General features: G+C 37.2%; 3 protein-coding genes across 6 annotated transcripts in view; 1 reads left to right on the forward strand and 2 right to left on the reverse strand.

Annotated features, from left to right (window-relative positions):
• Positions 1–832: 832 nt before the first annotated feature.
• Positions 833–6,580, reverse strand: LOC102600559 (sarcoplasmic reticulum histidine-rich calcium-binding protein). 2 transcript variants are annotated; one of them, XM_006344144.2, is made up of 3 exons: positions 6,480–6,580; positions 3,000–3,075; positions 833–2,049 (listed from the first exon to the last, which is right to left on the reverse strand). In XM_006344144.2, exon 3 carries the CDS (start codon positions 2,022–2,024, stop codon positions 1,023–1,025), a length of 1,002 nt encoding a protein of 333 aa, XP_006344206.1. In that variant the 5' UTR covers positions 2,025–2,049; positions 3,000–3,075; positions 6,480–6,580; the 3' UTR covers positions 833–1,022. The 2 variants fall into 2 exon arrangements, with proteins under 2 accessions (XP_006344206.1, XP_006344205.1); XM_006344143.2 differs by having other exon boundaries at positions 833–2,083.
• A 1,204-nt stretch (positions 6,581–7,784) lies between these two features.
• On the forward strand, positions 7,785–15,695 carry LOC102601117 (ALG-2 interacting protein X). Its single transcript, XM_006344145.2, has 9 exons — positions 7,785–8,298; positions 8,960–9,267; positions 9,566–10,519; positions 11,136–11,225; positions 12,145–12,213; positions 13,068–13,208; positions 13,920–13,968; positions 14,714–14,817; positions 14,935–15,695. The coding sequence occupies exons 1-9, from the start codon at positions 7,938–7,940 to the stop codon at positions 15,496–15,498; spliced, it is 2,640 nt and encodes an 879-aa protein (XP_006344207.1). The 5' UTR covers positions 7,785–7,937; the 3' UTR covers positions 15,499–15,695.
• A 229-nt stretch (positions 15,696–15,924) lies between these two features.
• Positions 15,925–23,762, reverse strand: part of LOC102601457 (tetratricopeptide repeat protein 5-like) — an 11,054-nt gene continuing 3,216 nt past the window's right edge. Inside the window, exons 6-14 of one of the 3 annotated variants that reach the window (XM_015307296.1) lie at positions 22,000–22,094; positions 21,750–21,803; positions 20,234–20,371; positions 19,070–19,127; positions 18,859–18,973; positions 18,662–18,731; positions 17,771–17,842; positions 16,618–16,756; positions 15,925–16,295 (exon numbers count right to left, since the gene is read on the reverse strand). In XM_015307296.1, the coding sequence (XP_015162782.1) occupies positions 16,640–16,756; positions 17,771–17,842; positions 18,662–18,731; positions 18,859–18,973; positions 19,070–19,127; positions 20,234–20,371; positions 21,750–21,803; positions 22,000–22,094 (719 nt within the window). In that variant the 3' untranslated portion in view covers positions 15,925–16,295; positions 16,618–16,639. Of the gene's footprint in view, positions 16,299–16,469; positions 16,757–17,770; positions 17,843–18,661; positions 18,732–18,858; positions 18,974–19,069; positions 19,128–20,233; positions 20,372–21,749; positions 21,804–21,999; positions 22,095–23,762 lie in introns of those variants that run through there. The other 2 variants (XM_015307297.1, XM_015307295.1) reach the window with 2 other exon arrangements.

A 23,762-nucleotide genomic window follows, 5' to 3' on the forward strand; every position in this document is an offset into this window, starting at 1 on the left:
AAAGCTTATAATAGTCGCCACTAAAGTTAAATATATTCGTCGCGAAAAGTATGATTAGTGGCAGCTATTGTCGCCGCTAAAGCTCGTTATAGTCGCCACTAAATGTAAATATCAGATGCAAGTCTATCCGTCGCTAAAAGTATGTATTAGTGGCAACTATTGTCGCCGCCAAAGCTCATTATAATCGCCACGAAAGGTAAAATTAGATGCCAGTCTATTCGTTTGTAGACATAGATATTTGTTCACCTAAAGCATATACTTTTGTTTTTTTTCTTCTTTAGCATAAGGTTTGTCTCCTATTACTGAATCATAAGCATCTAGATTTTTTAATTATTAGCAACGACAAGACCTATTATCACTTTTTGCATGTCCTCTAAAATTTAATGTAGTTGCAACTTCTCCCAATTTTTGGCCTACCATACTATTCGTTATATAAATAGGTACAAGTGGCAAGTATAGTCGCCGCTAAAGCTTATGTTTGCCTCCCAAATAACATTATTGGCAATTGTAGATGCTGCTAAAGCTTATATATTGCCACTCAAAAGTTAGTAACTGTGGCAGCTCTCGATCTCACTAGAGCCTATATGAATCGGTGTTAAAAGTATAGTTGCAACTTTTGTCGCTGCTAAAGCTTATATATTGCTGCTTAAAGTATGTTACTGTGGCAACTCTCGTTGTCACTACAGCCTATATTAGTTGATGTTAAAAGTACAACACCACCTCAGATTGCAAACTGACAACCAGAAGTTTACCTGTCATAATCCACCTTTCACATTAATATGTGACTTGACCAGCCTGCTGTTCGAATCTTCTCTAAACAAAAAGAGAATAGTTTAGCAACAAGATGTCATTCAGTTAATAAACAGCAGAATCATTAGTAGCACATACGTTCTGGTCAGTTGAAAGATTCAACAGTACGAAATTTGGGGTTTAGACTCCATGAATATTACAGTCCAACAGTCATTCGCAATGGCCAGTTACGTCTCCACAAAATGGAAAATTAACATGAATAGGGTAGCATCCTAGGCATTTTGAATCACACGAGCACCATTGTTATCACTTTCCTTGAGCATCTCAGAAGTATGGTCCACTCGCTCGCCATTTCTTTCCTTTTTGTCATGAGGTTGATGGTTGTCCTTCGACACTTCAACTGAGCGGCGATGCGTATGGTTGGAATGGTGATGATGATGATGACCATGTCGATGATGATTCTTTCTGTGCTTATCTTTTCTATCTAATTCCTCATTCTCATCAGAAGATTTACCTAAGAATCTACTTCTCTCATGCCTAAAATCTTCCGGATCCGAAGACCTTGAGTCGTGACTATGGGGTCTGTGATGACGTTTCTTATGTTTTCCATGATTACTACGGTTCACTTTTTCTTCATCGCTAGAAGAGACAGGAGCATCTGAGTCCAACCTTCCATGACGTTTATGATGCTTTGCGTTGCTTCGTTTCCTACCTGCAACATGGTCATCATCACTGGAAGACTCTGATCCATTCGGTTGTGATCGTCGATGACGTTTGTGATGCTTTGAATGGTGTTTTCTTCCCACGTCTTCATCATCTGAAGAGTCAGAGGAATTATAATCAGAGTATCTATCATGATGCCTACGCTTCTTGTGGCCCTGCTTCTTTCTTCTTCTCTCTTCTTCTGAATCACCATCATATTCCCTACAGCTATCATCACCGGAATCAGAGGACCTTCTCTTTGGCTTCCGCTTGGATTTCTTGTCCTTCCTATCCAAATCAACCAAATTTGAGCTATGGTGCTTCCTGTGCTTCTTATGGGACTTTCTCGTGGATTTTTTCTTTTCATATTCACTGTCAGTGTCACTCCCACTATCAGACCCCGAGTCAGATTTCCTTTTATGCTTAGCTGCGGTTTTCTCTCCAGCTTCAGCATCAGACTTCAAATTAGCTGAAGCTTCAAGTTTTTGCTCCCATTTCAAGTGGCCTTCTTTCTTCTCAAGAGCTCTCTTCTTTTTCTCCTCGACCAACTGCATAAACTTCTTGGCATCCATCCAGATGTAAGAGACAAACAAATCTCTGCATTTTGGTATGATGATGACCAGAAGTGCATCTCAAAGAAGAGAAAGGAAACAATGTTAGTTCTTCCACCACTAATATCCACCATTAATGAGAGCTTGTTTGTACGAGAGAGTAAATTTACTTCAAATTGAACAAAGGACGATCAATTTAAAGGCAAATGCCCATGCAGAATAGGCTATTAACCAAAGTAGACCTACCCCCAAGGGACAGTAAGAAATGTGGACGATTAAGGAAAATGATTCACGAAGGACTTCAGGCTATAAATTAAATTTAACTGCAATATGGTATCAAACCAGGAATCCACATTCATTAATGATATGGGAAAATAATTTATTACTGTAATATTTTATCAAGCCAGATATGTCACAGGCTCTAATCTCATATCTAGGAGCAATTAGACTAATTATGTCCTTTAAGTAACATATTGTTTCTCATTATTTGAGCATAACGCTGACTACATATATGGCAAATAGTTGCAAACATTAAAAGTTACCAACCACCAAGCCAAGCACTAATAATTATGCAACACAATATATTTCAATATTCATCATTGTCATTGGTTTACACTTATTTGCGTCTCTATCTAGCTAATTAGCACTAAAGAATTCATCAATCAGATGCTAAAATTTAAAAGCATAACAATTATCTATGATAGACTTATTGAATTAAAAACACAGACTATACATGAAACAGATCGATGAGAAGCTTAAATAAGACTGCTTTTCAAAACAGTAAAAAAGAACAACACTCCATTGGACCATGAGCCTAGACCAAAATAACAAACCAAGCTATCATAAGCAGGTTCTAACTACTTTCAGATTTTATTTCTTTGTCAACTAGACAAACTCCATGTAACCTCTCCAAGACCATTCTCAAATGAAGTTACAATTGACGGGTGCAAAGACGAAAAAAAGAAATAGAATTGCAAACTGAAACAGGTCTCTTACCTTATAACAAAGAAACAGATAGCCAAAAGTCCGATCTCTAGCTCAAATCACCCCCCTACCAACTTCCCCAAAGAATCTGCATTTCCAAAAAAAAAAATAGAGGTTATACAACTTTTGCACACCTAAACAATATGAATCAATTGCATTTCATGATTAAAGAGAACTATTCAATGGCCATTTGCAATTCGAACAGTAAGTTTCTTGACAATATAACATCCTTTATTAATGGACTGATATACTTTTTTTCTTAATTGATTACTATAAATTGATGGGGTTAGTTTTTTATTTTTTTATTTATAACCGAGAAATCCGTTTGTGACCCGCCCTTTGGACCAATCACAGCCTTCTAAACTCGGTGGATAATGGGCCCGCCCCTCTACTCTTCTCCACTTAAAATACCGGGCTTCGCTTTGCATGGTGTGGGACTTGAACCTGCGACCTAAGCCACAAATCCTCCATCTTTTGCCCCTCAAGCTAGGCCTTGGCGACAATTGATGGGGTTAGTTTTTATTTTTTTATTTTATAACCCGAGAAATCCGTTTGTGACCCGCCCTTTGGACCAATCACAGCCTTCTAAACTCGGTGGATAATGGGCCCGCCCCTCTACTCTTCTCCACTTAATACCGGGCTTCGCTTTGCATGGTGTGGGACTTGAACCTGCGACCTAAGTCACAAATCCTCCACCTTTTGCCACTCAAGCTAGGCCTTGGCGACAATTGATGGGGTTAGTTTTCCTCACTTATTCTATCAAGATATTGAGTTTACCTATTTATATATAATAGAAGACATTTTTATTGAATCTTCAACTCAAAATAAGTTTATGAGAGAGCTTCCCTGTCTCTTGCTGTAGATAATTAATTTAGAATTTTTCTTTGAATCCTAATAGGGGGCATTATTTTCATCAAGATGAAATTTGGTCTTCTGCAAAGGTTGTGTCCCTACAAGAATTTCTTGTAACAGCATGTTATAGTTGTAATTCTGTCTCAGCGCTGTCTACTTCTGTATGTTTTGAACTTCTAGTTTTTTGACATTCAGGTACAAGTAATTCAATTTTTTGACGAGACTCTGAATTTTGATTGCATTGTTGCTATTGTTTGATGTACCCTGGTCAGTTATTAGTTGTATGTGGGTTTAGCAATGATTGCCTGGACTTTTAGGCTAAAGAAGAGCTATAAAAGGTGAAACATAACTTGACTTGGAGCCTTAGGTTTTGGGGAAGATTTACTGTTATATAATGTATGCGCATCTGTAGAGAACCAACCTGTCGCTTCCAATTAATGTTGGAAAACCTTTTAACCTTCTACAAGGCAAACCTTTTAAGAACTGAGCAACATTTTTATGCGCATTTAGAAGCTAAGCAAGACTACATCATACTAGCATTATGTTGCACATGGACATGGATTGGCATGTAAATTTGAAAAATTACAAGGACATGATATTATTTCTCTGTATGCTCTAAACATAAAACTAAAGAAGTAGCAAGTAGTACCCATTCAAGAAATAAATTGGTAACTATTAATGAAGGGCAAATGGGATATACTTTGTTAGCTTTACGGGTCTAACATCACAAACAATATAGTGAAGTGCATCACCTAAAATAAAATGTTTTCTATAACGAAAAACCACACTTCAAAACTAGTGGTGCCAATAGTCCAAATATAAAAGATACAAGTAGATACATAGCTATATGGCTGTCATATATGAATCAATGTTGTGTCAAAGTTGATTGTGAAAAGTATAGGCAGCATGGAATTTGATGTTCGTGCTTCCCAGTATAGAGAAACATGGATTTGGGGTGGGCAAAGGGGTAGAGGAAGTTTCCCTATCGGTTTCTAAAAGCATTAGATACCTGTCCTGTCTTATTAGCTTGGTCAATAAAAGAACTACACCCTGATTAAAATTAATTTCATGTAGAACTTTGTCCCTCCTGATTTAGATACCCACCTCACTACTATTCAATTTGGGGACAAATCAAGATTCTTAGACCTAAAATAAAGAGATTTTCAACCTAAGGCAACAGAATAAAACCCTGGAAAGCTAGTAACCTCGCCAAATAAAATTCACCAAAAAAAGTAAACAACAAGAAAAGGACAAGGAATTTGGAAGCAGCTGGCGTTTTTACAATCCAGACCCACCTCAGTACTATCCAATTTGAGGACAAATCAAGCTTCTTAGACTAAAACTAATGAGCTTTTCAACATATACTGAAGCAACAGAAAAAAACCCACCTCAGTACTATATTTGAGGACAAATCAAGCTTCTTAGACTAAAATTAACGAGCTTTTCAACATAAATTGAAGCTACAGAACAAAACCCACCTCAGTACTATTTGATTTGTGGACAAATCAAACTTCTTAGACTAAAATTAACGAGATTTTCAATGTAAATTGAGGCAACAGAACAAAACCCTAGAATGCTAGTAGCCTCACCAAAAAGTATGCAGCAAATAAGAAAAGGGACAAGGAATTTTGGAAAAAGCTGGCATTTTTACAATCCAGACCCACCTCAGTACTATCCGATTTGAGGACAAATCAAGCTTCTTAGACTAAAATTAACGAGCTTTTCAATGTAAATTGAAGCAACAGAACAAACCCCATCTCAGTACTATCCGATTTGAGGACACATCACAAGCTTCTTGGACTAAAATTAACAATATTTTCACTGTAAATTGAAAGCTCTAGAATGCTAGTAACCTCACCAAAAAGAATAGAACAAACAAGAAAAAGGACAACGAATTTTGAATTAGGTAGCGTTTTTACGCTCCAAACCCACCTCAGCATTATTCAATTTGAGGACAAATTACGCTTCTTAGACTAAAAGTAACAAGCTATTCAATGTAAATTGAAGCAATAGAACAAAACCCATCTCAGTACTATTCGATTTGAGGACAAATCAAGCTTTTTAGACTGAAATTAACAAAAATTTCACTGTAAATTGAAGCAACAGAACAAAACTATAGAATGCTAGTAACCTCACCAAAAGAATAGACCAAACAAGAAAAAAGACCAGGAATTTTGAACTAGATAGCGTTTCCAAACCCACCTCAGCATTATTCAATTTGAGGACAAATCACGCTTCTTAGACTAAAAGTAATTGAAAAGCTACAGAACAAAACCCATCTCAGCACTATACGATTTGAGGACAAATCAAGCTTCCTAGACTAAAATTAACGAGAAATTCAACCAAAACTAAAGCAACATGACAAAACCCTAGAATGCTAGTAACCTCACCAAATAAATTCACCAAAAAAGTATAGATTTTCAACGTAAACAGAAGCAACAGAATAAAACCCTAGGATACAAGTAACCTCACCAAATAAAACTCATCAAAAAAGTACAGATTTTCAACATAAATAGAAGCAACAGAACAAAACCCTAGAAATGCTAGTAACCTCACATAAAATTCACCAAAAAAGAGTATACAACAACAAGACAAAGGCCAAGGGATATTAAAGTAGCTGGAGTCTCCAGATCAACATACCTGAGGAACCAGAAAAGGAGAAAAAATGAGAAGATTTGTTGAAAAGGGAGAAGAGCTTTGACTCGTTGATAGGAGATGCCCAAATTGTGTAAGAGAGAGATAAATTGGAGGAATTGGGGGTATATATAGAAAAGGGAAAAAAACAAGATATAAAATTAAAGTCTTCTTACATAATTTTTGTGTTTCAATTTATTTGTTTTATTTTACTTAAAAAATAATTTTTATTTTAAGTTGTTTTAAATTAAAAATTATGTAAAATATAGTGAGATCTCTCTTTATCTGATGGTGTTCAAATATGTTATAGTTAAAATTATAGAATTGTCACACAAAAAGAATAAAGTTTTTTTAAAAGAAAGTTGAAAAATAAAGTAAAACAAATAAATAGTGAGAATATTAATTATTTGATACTCTCTTAGATAAAATAACCTAAATATTATATTTAATGTGTTAATTTTATACTTAAAAGAAGCATACTAACAAGCATGATACAAATTATGCAGAGCTTACCATAACAATAATATACCTGATGTAATTCTACAAATTGAAGTTTATGAAAATGAATATGTACATTTTCTTATTCCTATCTCATGAATATAGATAAATTATTTTTAATCGAATACTTGTTCAAGTAATGTAGTCATGCTGAAAATAATGAGAGAGAAATAATAATTTTAACCATATATAAATCATATAATTTTCCCTCAAGCTATTAACAGTGGCGGAGCCAGAATTTTCAATAAGGGGGTTCAAAATCTAAAAAATTAGACACACGAAGTAGCCGAAGGGGGGTTCAACATCTACTGTATATACCTAAAAAATTATTTTTAACCATATATAAATCATATAATTTTCCCTCAAGCTATTAACAGTGGCGGAGCCAGAATTTTCAATAAGGGGGGTCAAAATCTAAAAAATTAGACACACGAAGTAGCCGAAGGGGGTTCAACATCTACTGTATATACCTAAAAATTATTTTAACCATATATAAATCATATAATTTTTCACCGAAGGGGGTTCGGACGACCCCCCTTATAATAGGGTGACTCTGCCACACTGACTATTAACAACCTTAAAAATACTCTTCTTCTTGAACAATTAAACTTCGATACTTCCCAATCTGCCACATGACTTATCAAGTAGTCTCAATCTCTTGTAGAAGCATGAAACTTTTAATAAAATGCATCCTAAAATTGACGAAAATTTAGATATATATTTCACTCATTATAAAGTTGAAAATATATTTTAATTCAATAAATCAGCTAAAATTATGTTTTTAAGACAAAATAATAATTTACGCCCAATGTTTTCAGCACTTCCCTCAAAGTAATACGGACCAAATTACACGCTTGGGATTTTTCGCCGAAGCTCTCATTTTCTTCTTCTTCTTCTTCATACAACAAATACAGAACTCCATATTCGTTGCAAATCATCACTACTACAAAAAGTTCACCGGCAAACATGGCGTCACCGTCGTCGTCGGCCAACGTCATGCTGGCGATCTTCGAGAAGAAAACCGTATCACTCGATCTCTATCGTCCATTACGAAACTACATCGTTTTCAACTACTCCGAACGCGAAGCTCAAAACCTCGAAGATGATCTCCAAACTATCAAACAGTATCGTTCCGAAATCGAACGTGTTCCCGCCGATTCGCTACCTGCTCGCCGTGACATGTTACAAAATTACTATAAAGCCCTCTGCGCTGTTGAATCTCGCTTCCCTATATCACCTGATAATGATCACATCAATTCTGTGTATTTTACTTGGTACGATACTTTCAAGATCAAGCAGAAAGCTGTGCAGCAGAACATTCATCTAGGTATTGAATTCAACTTTTTTATTTGATTGGACTTGAAATTATGCGTACAATAGGTGATACGTGAAGTACAACTTAGAATTGCTTTGCACTTGATTTTGAGCTGCTAACATACACTGGTCTAATTTTCCTTTCAATATGCATCAAGTATCCTGGAGTTCGGATTTTGGAATACGTCCGAATTTGCTCCAGAGATGTAAAAACTTTAACAAGATTAAGATTTTAATCGACTGATGCAGAAGGTAATAGATAAAAAATAGTGCAATGCATCATTTGGAGGCTGGTCCTGTTTGGTTTGGGATCTGAAAAATGAATGACTGTTTAGAAAAGCTGGTATTAGGTAGGTGACTATAATCAATCAGTGTCATTGAAACTATATGGTCAGTTGCAAAAGTTAATATTTTTCGAGGAGTAACTGACCATTGGATTTGATCACAAAATCTCGTATAACAGAAAACAGTGATTAAATAAGTAGGAGCTTCAAAACCAAACAGGGCAAAGGTATTAAATGATTAGTTTCATGCCAATATCTAAATTATTGTTAAAATTCAAACTTGTACCTTCTCTATATAATATGGTGACCTTATGAACTTACAGAAGTCAAATCTAAGCTTAGTTAATAGCATCTTATTATATTATTTATATAGCCTTTTTTTTGCCACAGAGAAAGCTGCAGTTTTGTTTAATCTAGGGGCAGTGCACAGTCAGATGGGATTGAGTTTGGATCGATCTGCAGTGGAGGGTCGAAGGCAGGCATCACATTCCTTTATAGCTGCAGCTGGGGCATTCGCCTTCCTGAGAGACAATGTGGCAATGAAGGCATCAATGGGTACCTCCACTACGGTTGACATGTCGGTGGAATGTGCTGGGATGTTGGAAAGACTCATGCTAGCGCAGGCTCAGGAGTGTGTTTTTGAGAATACTATTGCCAAGGGAAGCACACCTGGAGTCTGTGCAAAGATTTCAAGACAGGTTGTCTATTGGTTATAGTACCTTATTTGTTTCAGCTTTTGCCACTGCATATTCTCTGTAGTTTAGTCAAGTTATCTTTTTATTTAATTGTATGGTAAATAACAAACACCCCTCTTGCATAGGATTCAGAAAATACATTTCCTGATATTTGATTATAATTAAAAAATCATTCTTGATATTATGTAGGCCATGACATTTTCTGGCTGGTCTGTTATTTTTATGTAAGATGATGAAGTTTCTCTTTGCATTAATAAATGCAACATTTGGTTTTAAAATGAGTTTGCACATATGATTACAGGTAGGGATTTATTATGAGGAAGCCTTGGCAGCATTAAATGTTGCACCTTTAACCTACCACTTTGACAAGGGTTGGCTGGCTCATGTTCAGCTAAAGGCTGCCTTATTTTATGCTGAGGCCTGCTATAGGTACGGTATGGAGCTCCATGAGAAAGAAGAAATTGCAGAGGAAATTGCGAGGTTGAAGAGTGGGATTAGTGCATTGTCAGAGGCCAAAAAAACATCATCAAAAGGAGCAGCACAGCAGCTCTTGGATGCAATTAATAAGCTAGATGCTAATTTAAATCAAAACTTGGCGAGAGCTGTGAAGGAGAATGATAGAGTATACCTCATGAGAGTTCCACAAGCCAGTTCTCTGCCTCCTCTTCCTGCATTTGCAATGGTCAAACCTATGCCAATGAATGATGTTCTGGACGCAAGCAAGGAGAAGATGTTTGCCAGTCTTGTTCCTGATAACAGTGCTAAAGCTCTGTCCAGGTACACCGAAATGGTTGATGACGTCATTCGGGCTCAAGCTGAGAGATTGCAACAGGGAAGTGAGCTAGCTCGAGTAAAGCTAAAGGAAATGGACTTGCCTGATTCTATTCTTGCATTGGAGGGAAACTTAACTCTACCCATGGCCTTAAAAGAAGATGTAGATGCAGTTCAAATTTGTGGTGGTCCAGCTGGTTTAGAAGCTGAGCTACAGCAACTCAATGATCTGAAGAGGGTGAACCAGGAATTACTGATCCAAACTGAGGAGCTTTTGCAAAAAGAAGCAACAGAAGATGCTCAATTTAGAAGTCAATTTGGAACACGATGGACAAGACCTCAATCTAGTACTCTTACAAAGAACCTACAGGATAGGTTAAACAGGTTTGCAGGTAACTTGAAGCAAGCTGCAGAGAGTGATACCAGGATTGAACGATCAGTGAGGGATCATGCAGCACTAATGTCGATCCTTGACCGCCGTCCAGTATGTATTTACTGAGCATTTAGATTCTTTGTGAAACCTTATTTTAGATAACTAGCCATGTAATGTGTATTTAGCTCCGTCACAAATTTCACTCATCAAGATATGTAGATAAGAATTCTGACGTTCTACACTGTGTGTTCTGTAAATAGACATAATATTAGTGGGTATTCTTAGGATAGTCGTCACATTATGAGCTATCATAATAAGATCTTTTCGACAACTTGTGACATTGGGATTTGAGAGAGCTTAGTGATTTGTTTGACATGTAGTTAATATATGCTGCCATTCACGGGACCCCGTGCATAGCGGGAAATTAGTGCACCAGGCTGCTTTTGTTTTTGTTTCTGTTACTCTCAATTTTTATAAAAAAATATATGCTGTCATTCATATTTTAAATGGTTAAAATAACTATATTTAGATTCTTAGATATTTGATTTCAACTACACAACACTGAAGTGCCTGCTCTTTAGTATGTTGTATATTGTATGTGTATGCCATGTTACAGTTGGAGAAGAAGTTCATAGTTAAAGTCATTGCTTACAATGTGATATTACTTTTATATCTCCCCAAGTAGCTAGCTGAAGCATAATCTAACCTGGCACTTTCTCTATGATAGATTGAATCTGCTCTTCCAACCTTGGCAAGACCAATCATGTCATTGGATGCCAATGAAGATGCAATTGCGGGTGCTCTGAAGCAGAGCTTGGTAAGATGAGTTAACGAGGCTACATGTGTGTTACTGTTCTTGCTGTACCCTTTATCATGGGTTATGCTGCAGTCGTGTTTCTAGAGCAGCTATAGAATATGCGTTTCTAGAGTAGCTAATTTTCTTGAAAACACTTCACTAGTGATGTTTACTAAAGAACGTTTCCGGTTAATGTAACCTATTTATTAAAAGAAAGTATACAGCACCTGCATGTTTTGTTTTAAAAGGTAAAGCTACTTTCAGTATGAAAATTGTCTAATTACTTATAAGACATAATCAAGTACCTTTTTCCTACAGAGACGCCATGCAAAAATTTATGTTGCAAGTTTTGGTGTATTACTATATTAGTGAATACACAAAAAGGAAACATGAAGATTCACCATAAGTACCAACACTAGAAAAGAAAGCTTAATAACTAGCCTGATTAACGCCTAAGTTATGGCTTGATGAAAAAAGGTTGAATTTATTTGGTGGTCCATCTGGAAGGTAAGGAACACAAGACATTTTTATTTTTGAGAGAAGAAAAAGAACTGCTAGTATAGTGAAATACCAATGTATTTCTACACCATCTTTTTGGTGCAATACAGCTTCTTTTAATGATGTTGAAGCCATGACCGAATTTTTTAGCACTTTATACAAGTTGCGATGATGCTAACTGTGCATATTCTCCAGCGCTCACTTGTGCTGTTAATCAATATACTTACCCTTTACCGGTCAAAAATAAAAAGAAGATTGAATAAATGGACTGTGGAAGACAAGGTTCCTGACTTCTGTTGGATATATTTGGGGGATATTTTGTTTATTGGATGAACATTCTTTAAGTTGCAGTCATAATAATTGTTTCTACAAACTTCATAAAAAATTAAAGAAATAACTGCCTCCACAGACTCTTTCAAGTTTTTGGTGCTTATATTTGCAGAGACAATTAGAAGGTCTTGGCGCTCAGCGTGCAGGGCTTGAAGATATGCTGAAAGAAATGAAGAGGAAGGTATGATAACATAGCCACTTTTACCTTATGCAGTATAACTTTTGACTTCTAATTCTAAAGAGGTGGACATATTTTCAAATTCAGAACTTTTAGCTTATGTACATAGTTATTAAGTATGTACTTATTTTGTTCATAGGATTGTTAAATAGGTATGATCTTTTGAATTCTTTGAAAGAAGCGGAAACAAAGGTCATTTGCTAGTTCACACGTAAGAGGTCTTATTTTGTCTGCTACTTGATAGTACTTATCATGGTACAAGTCACATAAGCTTGCACCAAACTGAGCAGAATAAATGTTTGCTTAAAGTATTATGGACTGGTAAATTAATCCTTGTCCTTGCATTTGCTGAATAACCAAAAACAAAGAAAGAAAGACCACACTGCATTTGGTTGTCCTGGCAGTGATTCGCTATTCATTGCCTAATAGTAAAATTGCTCTTGGTGTTGCTAATTCTTATGTGCATGGTCCTTCTGGGGGCATCATAGTGTATCATGACCCTACTTTGGTTAAAGCTACTTCTTTTCATTTCAAGTCTATAGATGTGGTCTTACAGCTCAATTTCCTTTTGGAGCTTAGTCAAAGAGATTCCTCCATTGCACATGAAAGATAGCATTAGCCTTAAAGAAGCAAACACATAAGGTTAACACTATTTCCTAACTGGGTTTAGTGGTTGCTCTTTAATCGTCATCCATTGACAACAGGTCACCGAAAATGAATTGCACTTTGTCTTGGTCAAACATTTTTGTTTCCATAGGAAAGGTGCTTGTTTCTCGGTATTTGTTCTGCTTCTTTGCTCACTGATCCAGGATTTGTGGGATCCAGCTTTACATTTATATTGTGGGGGTATTGCACAGGATGATATACTTCCTAAGCTGATGACATCCACTGGCTCCCACGAGGATCTTTTCAGAAAGGAGATCGCGAAATATGATCATATTTGTGAAGAAATTTCCAAGAACCTTGAGGCACAAGAACAATTGTTGCTGCAGATTCAGGTCTCTGATATAAAGTTTAAATTTCTGGGATTTCACTTTTAAATTTTTACTGCTCTTTTCTTTCAGATGCTGAAGCATCTGCCTTGAGCTTTTAATATCATGACTATTCTAGGGGGGGATTACCCTGGTGAATTTATGATTGCACGTATTGCACATTCTAGTCCAATGCCACATTTTGCATTTCTTCCAATATTTTATGTATCTGGATTGATATTTGGAGTAGTATCTTGTTAAAATGAAATTAGGATTTTCCTTTGCATTTCTGATATTTTCTTCTTCGGATTTTGAGAAGTGGGGATAATATTTGGTTGAAACTAAGTGAGGGAAGCAGGATATGTTTGCTTCTGTATTGTAATCCCTTTTGCCTGTTGTATGGAGTTTTACTAATTGAAATTATCTACCTTATCAAAGAAAACTTACGAAGCTATTAAGGAGATTGTTCGAAAAAGGGGAGGGTCAAGGAGATAAAAGATGATCTACTAATTGATTGCAATGGCGTTTCTTATGGGGTTTGTAGCGGCTGCTTTGTTCTAATCTGTTCCTAGGGGTGATAAACAATGCTTAGTATTTGAGAATCTCTGTGTAAAACTGAAGCCCTATTGATGGCTGAAGGACATAAAAAATCCCACTTCTAGAAAGACCAACTTACTATGACTTTATTATTGCAATGTATATCTTTGAGTGCTCTCTAATAATATTTTTCATTTGCAGGCTCAAAATGTGGACTTCGCTTCTACTTTCAATCTTGAGGATTATAAAGGTATCTGCACTATCTTTCAGGGGTACTGCCTGAAGCATGTTGAAGCTTTAATTTTTATGGTGCCCTGTGGGCTGTGGCATTAATAAACAAGTTCTGTATAGAAGTAGGTCGCAGTCACTTGTTTTTGCAAGTCTAGTTTCCCCAGGAACATGGCGAACTGCTGTCACACCCATATATAGATCTGTTTCCATATTTTAGTATCACATTTGCAGGACAGGATGCGGGAAGCTCTGGTTGGTGCACTAGGGTGTCTGTTTTTCTTCATTTATGAGTGAAGCTTTACCACATTGAAAGACCAACTTAGTATTCTTATATACCATCGAGAAGATACTAACAAGCAAGACTTTTTCACTACTGACTAACAAAATGTCAATTAGCAGAAAGACCAATTTAGTATTCTTATTTAGCAAGATGAGAAGTGCAGAAATGTAATGACCCAAAAGTGATGTTACCTGGATGAGCAGAATTCCTTGTGCACCCACACATTTCGGAAGCCAGGGACACCAAGAGGCCATGGAATTAAGACAAAAGGCCTCGGAAATATTGTCAATGAGTCGGGAAGTGTAGAAGTTTGCTGCTTCCATTGCAGCAACCAATACCAAAGGAACAATGAACCATGTTCAACCCAAATTCAACTATAGATATCTGATTTGCTTACTCTGAAATGTTGTTCTTGCTATTATTGTCCAATGTTGATTTCTATTTCCAGCGGTATTAGTAAATTTTTATTCGCTCAATGTTACAGCATCCCGTGAGCGAACCTATAAGCAAATCGAAGCTGCCATTTCAAAATATCAAGAGATAAAGGAGAATATCAACGAGGGATTGAAGTTCTATGTTACACTTCAGGTATGGAACTATTCATCTGTTTGAGAAAGTGTGTGTGTGTGTGTGCTGGGATTCACATTCCTCTGCCTTTCGACTGAAGGATGACGAATTGACATTCTCCTTTCATGGGTTAAACAGGACGCGATCACAAATGTAAAACAACAGGGCAGTGATTTTGTGATGACAAGAAACATGCAGTGCCGGGAAATGATGGATGACGTGCAGAGACAAATGTCAGGTCTTAGTTTTCAGGAGAATAAAGGTTCAAATGGCTATAATTATCCTTCTGCTCCTCAGTCTCATCAGGTTCCAAGATCCAATCCCCAACCGCCAGCAGACCCCGCAAATATTCCCAATGCTGTTCGACCTCCGGCTCCTACTTACCAACCCCCTCATCAGCCTGCAATACCCGGTTATACTCAAAATCCACCACCTTATGGTGCTCCACAGCAGCAGCCTCCACCGCCTTACAACTTGCAAGCTCCAGGTCCACCATATCCACCAACTCAACATCAACAACAGCCTCCACCGAACCATGAGTATGGCCAACCTGCATATCCGGGGTGGCGGGGTCCCTACTATAATGCACCTCCTCAGCAACCTGCACCTCTGCAGCAACAAGGTTCTATGCCTCGACCTCCTTATACCGTCCCTTCTCCATATCATCTTCCTCCCCACCAGAGTGGCTATTACCAACAATGATAATTTTTTGTCGGTCTGCTTCTGCAGTATATTTTGAGTCATTCTCAACTGGGGTTTCGATTCGTTTGTCGTCTCTGTTGATACTAGCTTTCCATTGGATCACATTATGAATTGTATGCAAGTTTATGAAACACATCTAGGTTTACATGTATGTATAGAGTTGGTCTCTTTGTATGATTCTTTATTCCGTGCGACTACTTAAATGCATTTTGATATACTAATTTAAAGTTCTGCTACTTTGTAAGCTATTACAATAAAATTGAGTAACTTTCTCCGGTATCACTATCACCTCCTGTGCTGGTGAATAGCAGGCACGTCGAGCAAGAAGATAGCTCTTCTCCTCATGCCAGAATTGCTCGTATCAAAATGTCAATCTGAGATCTAATTTTCTACTCGATGTCTGCCAACGGAAAAAGGCTCATGACCTAAATGTGCAGTCGTTAACTGGTAATACAACCCCAAGAAAATTAGATGTAGAGAGGAGAGTAAGAATTAATTAAACATCAACCTTGTTTTAAATTGACTCGCTATACAAGCTCCCAAAACTATATGATAGCCTATACGTTTAGCTACATATGCTAAAACAATACTCTACTCTCTTCAAGTGCCACAAACTACTTTGTCAGTTGAAATATGTGCAATTAGATCATTAAACCCCACACCTAGTTCGATATCGAAACTTTTCTTCCTCTTTTTTTTTTCCTTTCTTCGCATTCAAGTGATAAAACTAGTGTTTGAAAGTGGAAATATAACATGTGAGGAGTTCCCTCTCCATGGTAAACATATCATCCAAAATCCTGCTGAAGGAAACACAACGATTAGTAGACAATACATATAAATGACAAAGCAGAAGAGCTCCTATGTCATCAAAAAACGAGAAGAAACATTAAATATGTGCCTTTCACGTGAGATAGAGCCATTGGACAAGAATACAAGAAAGTGTGGAGGAGTTGAGAGGACGAACAAAGACATGACAGACCAAAAGAAACCAGGACATTTGCTTGGGCGGGTAGTTGAACAAGCACTCAAAAATTCTAATCAGCTGTTTTGCACATATCAGTATTTACAAGAAAAACAATTCATAGTGAAGAAATTGCCAAATTTTTCTTGGTAGCTTACATTTACAAGAGAAGATTATGATTCATGCCTTGTGCTGCGCATAGATTGACGTACGAACTGCATGATGAGAAGACAAGTATTTTCCATTTACAAGAAGTTGTTCCACAAAATCCACTCGCACTGATTTGAACTGGTAGTGCTGTAGGGTCAAAATTAACAAGTAACTTCATGAGGATGAGGTTTGAACATGTAAAAGACAAAAGTCTAGCACAGACTAAATGAAAAACTTCCAGCCTTGAGGCAATCTTCATTCCACGATGCACAAAAAACTAGTCCTCCAAGAATTGCTTGAATTAACCGTTCATATTCCCTCTATTAAAATGGAAGTTGGTTTTTGCTTCCATTCAAGATGAAGTCAAAAAACAGAATGACTTTCCAATGGGTTCTCTTACTCCTAATTGCTGGTAAGGTTGGCAATATTATCCCCTAGCTGGAGAAGGATAATTATACAAGAGCTTAAACAAAGATATCAAACTCAGTAATCCTTGCTTTTGTTTTATCTTTCTTTCTAGTTCTAGTAATTGGTTATTAGAATTAAGGTAATCCACAGCTGATTGGAAATTTGTGCTTTTAACAGTTTCATATGCTGCAAAAATTTCCACAATGCAGCCATGCCGGCAGAAGGTGTGAACAAGGAGGAACATGAGTATAGATGTGGGGTGGTCAGGTCAGGTATGGTGGACTGGGTTGGCAAGGAAATGTGGATAACATGGACCTCAGATGGAAGAGGAAACATAAAGTAGGAGTTCGCTGGCGAGTTGAACGGGTAAATGAGAGTTTGAATTTAACATGAACGCTAAACAAGAGTATAAAACCTGCTAGGAAGAAACTGATATGACATTTGATCAACAGCGTTGACATGGGCTATTTTATCTGAGTCGGGTCAAATCCTACATATGAATTCTCTGTGCTTATTCTGTAGTTAAAGTGAGGTTCACGATAAATACAACAATGTTCCTTGTAACTAACTAGGATTATGCTGGTGATCTCATAAATAAAATGTTAATATTTTACTGATTAAAAAAATAATTATAAAGAAGTAAATACAATGATTTTCGCAAGCTAGAAACAAGAAATTTTGAGATATCCAAAGTATATGGTCAAGTTGCAACAAGTGCAGTATAGCATAAATAACATAACAATAGGAGATTACCTTCCCTTTCCAAGAAAAATCAACAAAACGGTAGAAAGGCTCCAATAAGGTGACTTGATCTCCTTCTTTAATCTGTCAATAAGAGTATATTGCACTTGAATGAAGTGATAACTTATGGGACCTTGGCAAAAGGATCAAATCAATCCAAAAGTGGCTAATTACTTCGATAAGTCTAGGTAAAACAGCATAGTCATGGTTATTTCTATGTTCACCAACTCTCATTTTCAAAATTAATACATTAGATAAAGTTCAATTCAATTAGTCACATCAGTTTGTTCTTTGTCAATGCAGGACAGAGAAGCTGATATGGTGACAATTTTGAAGTAAGCAACACTTCCAAAGAACTAATGAATGTATTCACTGTATCAAATCTAGGGTCAGATTGAAATGTGGGGCAAAATCAGATCTTGAATGATTCATTCACTTATTTACATGAATGCAAAGAACATGTCTTGTAAGGAATGGAAAAGAACCATTTCTTCTTGAAGATGTGTGATGCAGAAAATGAAAAGCTTATATGGCAGTGCTCTAATATTAATGATACTACTACAGGAGGCAGTCAATGACATAGACTGTTCGGGCTCATGGTTGATTCAACGACATCACATTATTATCTTCTATTGAGGCTAAGGTATTTTGCAGTACGGTATCTACACTTCCTATAATTCTTCTTTCAAGTAGGAAAAATGAGATGAGAAAAACCATACTATTTATCAAGCGTATTGCTACTGCTGCTGTTAAGCACAAACAGGGACATGAAAACAAAATAAGTGTTGGTTGCTTAATCTGTTTCTTCAGTTTCGTAACAAGATCCCCTTTTCTCATGAATTGAGTAACACAAACAAAGAACCGTGATAAGAGACATTAAGCAGCTCCAGAAGGACAACTTACAGCATCATTGCGAATACCATACACCGTAATTACATAACACGTGTGGTTGGAATCAGATAGCACGTAGCACCTGCAGAATATAAGATAAAAGTTTGAAAACCAGTTAATAATGCCATTTCATTTACAAAGGAGATAATAATGATCAAAGTGATAAAACAATGAATTGCTCTAGGTTCATAGAAATCAAGGTAACTTACAATGGAGCTACACTCTCTTTCTTAGCAAAGAACAAAACTTTCCCTGTGACTGCAATTCCTTTATTAAGACCTTCAGATAGGAGATCCATGGTTGCTCTTTTGTATGAATGACTCACTGCAGGAAGTTCTTTGGTTAAACCTTCATCCATAATGAGGTTTGATCAAACATCAAACTCTTTTGCTAACTAAGTAGATGAAAATAAATCCTTACAATCAATTGTAGCAAGCGATGATGATAGGTTAGAAAGCCGCTTAGCCTTAGTCTGACCCTGAGAGATATGACCAAATCATTCAACATTCTTCAAGTGGCATGCACAACAGATGTTCTATGCACCCAACAGAAGTGATTGACACAAACAAATTCAGAATTGTACACTTCTTTTTTTCCTTTTGTAAGAACTCCTCTACATTGCTCGAAAACATGGAAGAGCTGAAGAAGAAACAACTAATTTTGGAAGAAATACCTTCCAGTACAACTAGTACATGAATACGGACTAAATAAACCCATTAAGTGGATGAACTGGATTGATCAGCAGGTCAAATGTAAGAAACGGCCAATTCTTCATTGATTTGTCTTAAGTACTTGTAGTATCTTGAATGCTAAAACCCCTTCTCTGGCACTGGTATATCATCAAGCCTTATGCTATCTCTAATTAATTGACTATTTTGCTAATAATTTCCCGTTTCTCCTGAACTGCTTTCACCTATCAACTAGCTCAAAAAGACAAACATTCAAATTGGAGAATATATTCATTGAATTTGGTGCAACCTTATTAAGGTTTCTAACTCGACCTCTGTAGCATCAAAGTATAAACAGAATCCTAGCATCAACTAATTTCTCAGTTCCCTCAAGCATTGAACGGATCCACAATAATGTTTGAAAGGAAAAACAATCTTTTGGGACTTTCTTGTCATACAAATTTAACATGACAAGTTTGTCTCCCCTCACTACCATTAACTAGAAATTGTTAATTAGACACAGCATCTAAAAGACTGACATATGAGACGTTTTATTGCATCAGTAAAAAGGAGACATTTTTTTTATAATCTGCAAGTCAGGTATCATAAGCTGCAAAAGTATCACCCGTGTGTTCCATATCAGGGACAAGATTCTGTTTAAATGCATTGAAATTTTATCAAATCCCTTCTTCTTTTTTGGTTCTGAAAAGGGTTCTATTTGGATGATTTTACAACTCACACACTTTACATCTCAGACAATAAAAATTAGATGAACAGTACGTGTCCTATCATAAATCTTCAGATATTTCCTTACGACTCTAGTGCTGTCAGCCATGATTTCCTAAATGCTTGCCAAAATAAAACAAAGAATCACTGGGTATACTTTATGCAATCTAGCCACAACAAATAATCTCACCCGAAGCAAATAGTCTAATTTATCAAGAAGCAGAAGTATCATTCGTGCATCCTCCATAGCACTAAGACCAGGATCCATTAATGCAGCAGCTTCAAATCCAGTAAGGGCCCTCTCATAATTCTCCAGATATTTGTTCACCTTAAGAATCAAATCATATTCAACCAAGCATTAATTGTAAATGATTTGGAGAGGAAAGTGAAGACAACATTTTAGACATCATTGTGCATGCAGACATTAGTTTTAAAAAGAAAGAAAAATAAGCTTCTTTAAATAGGCTTCTAATTTTGTATGACTATGCATATAATGCCCAAGCCACTAAACATATTAAGATCATAATAAGCAGAGAGAAAACTTTGTATAGATTTGTAGATCTTAATAAATCCAATTCTAAGCATAACGAGAAGAGGAAAAAGATGAAGTGAGAGTTAATATCTGCATATATCAATTACACACCCTATTCATGAAGAGTCACCGATTTAGTGAGGAAAATGGAGTGGACTAGTTAATAATTGGCAATTCGTTCGTTTTAATTCCAACATAAGCATTTGAAGTTGCAGATATATGCATTTTGATGGTTTTCTTGAAACTACATCAACTATTCATTGATATCTGCATATATTAAAATATCATTTGAAGGGGGTTCTTTGAAGAAATATTCTCTTAAAATGCTAAAGTGTTCCTACAGTGAAAAAGGTGATGGGATTCAAGAAGGAAAAAAGAAGGGTTAAATGAGTTGACATCATATTATGTTTTCCCCTCATCTCGAAGTTCCATCACATTCCCTGAATTGACAGATCTCTTTGCTGATGAAGGTCCCTGCATCAACTAATTTTTGTCTTTATTATAAAGTTTCAGGTACACTCCCAAATCGACATTTCATTACTTGGATTTTTTGAGAAATTAATTAATTAATATACACCTTTTTTTCTGGATCAGTTCAATTGGCATTCTACTTATATCTCAAACGCAAAATAGAACCATGGTCATACAACAACACCACACCGAGTGAAATCCAACAAGTGGGGTCTGGGAGGGTAGAGTGTATGCAAGCCTTACCACTACCTCGTGAAGGTAGAGAGGTTGTTTCCGATAGAACCGTGGTCATAAAGAGGCATTAATTCCACAACTAAAATGGACTAAGGGGGTACTGCTGATGGACAGAAGGCAACAACAACATACCCGGATTAAGTGGGGTACGAGACCTTACCCCTACATTGGGAGGTAGAGAGCTGATGGACAGAAGGCAAAACTGAAAAAGAAAATCTAGCTTTCCAGCTTGTAAAATCTCATTATGGGATACTTTCCCATCTAATTTTCTATCCTTTATACATATAGCTGACCCCAACTTGTTTAGGAATGAGGCAATCAGTTGCAACCACAACCAAACTTCTAATGGATAACAAGTGAGTCTAGAAAGGCAACTTTTGCTATAATGTTTCTGAGATGTTATCAAAGAATCTCACACTAAATTACTATACAATAGAATAAATCAGAATTGAGAAGTTATAAGGCTTACAGTGGCACAACTGTAGTACAGATCAGGATTTGACTTCATTTTTTCATCTCTCTCCTGAAAAGGGTCCAGAATTAGAAGAGGTTCCAAGTTACTAAATAAAACATAGAGCATAACGGACTTAAAATGCTCAACATACAGCCAATAAACCTGAAGTTCATGCGCAAGATTATAACAGGACAGGTGCAGACTCCAAGAGACATTGTGTTTAAGATAAGCTTTATAGAAGTCAAATCGGCAAATGCATACTTACAGCATTCTGGTACGCTTTTAATGACTGTAGAAGTTTGCTGTGGTCCCATGATCCAGTCACAAAAAAAGAAATGAGAAATGCATTTCCTAGGTTATCTGTTAAAAAAAGATGGAAGCCATACTAGTCAATAAAAAAAAGGCAGATAAAAGCCCATTGAAGAAACTTGAATTTGGATGCATTAAATGTGAATCATGGTTCATCTATCCGGAGAAATCCATACGGAATCAGTTAGAGTATGAGTCTAGCAGAACTTTAGCCGTGCATGGTGCTGAAGTAACCTAAGGTGAAAAGTGAAGTGTAGCATGCACTCTTTTTTTTTTTTTTTTTTTTCTGTAGCATGCACTCTAAATGTATAAGTACTAAATCTACTTAGTTGAAAGATAAATATAGCTTGTGTCCAAGAGACTAGGTGGGTAGGCGCCAAGGCTCGGGATGTTGATGGGTATAAGTTGTGGTACTCAGGAGGGTCAAGGGATAGAAATGGAGTGGGTATTTTAGTAGACGGGGATTTGAGGGAGCAAGTGGTGGAGGTTAGGAGGATCAATGATAGGCTGATGACGATTAAGCTAGTCATTGGAGGAAGTACTTTGAGTGTTATTAGTGCTTATGCCCCTCAAGTGGGCTTGGACGAGGAGGCCAAAAAGCGCTTTTATGAGGATTTGGATGAGGTAGTTAGAGGTATACCGAATACCGAGAAGATTGTCATTGGTGGTGATTTTAATGGCCACATCGGGGCAACTTCTAGTGGATTTGATGATGTTCATGGAGGCTTTGGTTTTGGGGAGAGAAATGGAGGTGGAACTTCGCTTCTAGACTTTGCTAAGGCTTTTGAGTTGGTGATTGCGAACTCATGCTTTCCGAAGAAGGAGAACCACTTGGTTACCTTTCGTAGCCCAGTAGCTAAGACCCAGATAGATTACTTTCTCCTTAGGAGGGGTGATAGAGGTCTATTTAAGGACTGCAAGGTTATCCCAAGTGAAAACCTCACTACCCAACACAAGCTTTTGGTGTTGGACCTGAAGATTAAGAGGGATAGGAGGAAGAAGATGTTATCTGACCGACCGAGGATTAAATGGGGTGGGTTGACCCCTGCCCTTTCTCGGGAGATGGGTGAGGAGCTGATGGGGATGGGGGCATGGAGTGGTAGCGGGGATGCGGACAACATGTGGAATAAAGCAGCTAGTTGCATTAGGGAAGTTGCTTCTAAGGTGTTAGGGGTGTCAAGGGGTAAATTTGGAGGCCATAAAGGAGATTGGTGGTGGAATGGGGAAGTCCAAGGTAAAGTGGAAGCGAAGAAGGCTGCATACACAAAATTGGCGGAGTGCGTAGACGAGGAAGAGAAGCGGACGCTTAAGAAAGTCTATAAGACGACAAAGACAGAAGCTAAGTTAGCTGTTACGAAGGCGAAGACGGCAGCTTTCGAACGCTTGTATGTCGAGCTGGGGGACAAAAGTGGGGATAAGAAGCTGTACAGGCTCGCAAAAGCAAGAGAGAGGAAGGCGCGCGACTTGGACCAAGTGAAGTGTATCAAAGATGAGGAAGGCAAAATACTGGTGGAAGAGACCGCCATCAAGCAAAGATGGCGAAGCTATTTTCACAAACTTTTGAATGAAAAAGGGGAAGCAGACATTGTGTTGGGTGATTTGGCACACTCTGAAAGACTTCGGGATTTTGGATACTGTAGGTGCGTTAGGTCCGAGGAGGTTATACGGGCTATTAGTAGGATGAGCAGGGGAAGAGCGACCGGACCCGATGAGATTCCG

Source organism: Solanum tuberosum, unplaced genomic scaffold, assembly GCF_000226075.1.
Source record: "Solanum tuberosum cultivar DM 1-3 516 R44 unplaced genomic scaffold, SolTub_3.0 scf00051, whole genome shotgun sequence".
NCBI lineage: Eukaryota > Viridiplantae > Streptophyta > Magnoliopsida > Solanales > Solanaceae > Solanum > Solanum tuberosum.

Excerpts from the sequence above, each read along its gene's own strand:
- LOC102601117 (XM_006344145.2), top strand. The coding sequence starts at position 7,938 with ATGGCGTCACCGTCGTCGTCGGCCAACGTCATGCTGGCGATCTTCGAG. Across the intron at positions 10,520-11,135 it reads CGATCCTTGACCGCCGTCCA|ATTGAATCTGCTCTTCCAAC; the intron begins GTATGTATTTAC and ends TCTCTATGATAG. Across the intron at positions 13,209-13,919 it reads AATTGTTGCTGCAGATTCAG|GCTCAAAATGTGGACTTCGC; the intron begins GTCTCTGATATA and ends TTTCATTTGCAG.
- LOC102600559 (XM_006344144.2), bottom strand. The coding sequence starts at position 2,024 with ATGGATGCCAAGAAGTTTATGCAGTTGGTCGAGGAGAAAAAGAAGAGA.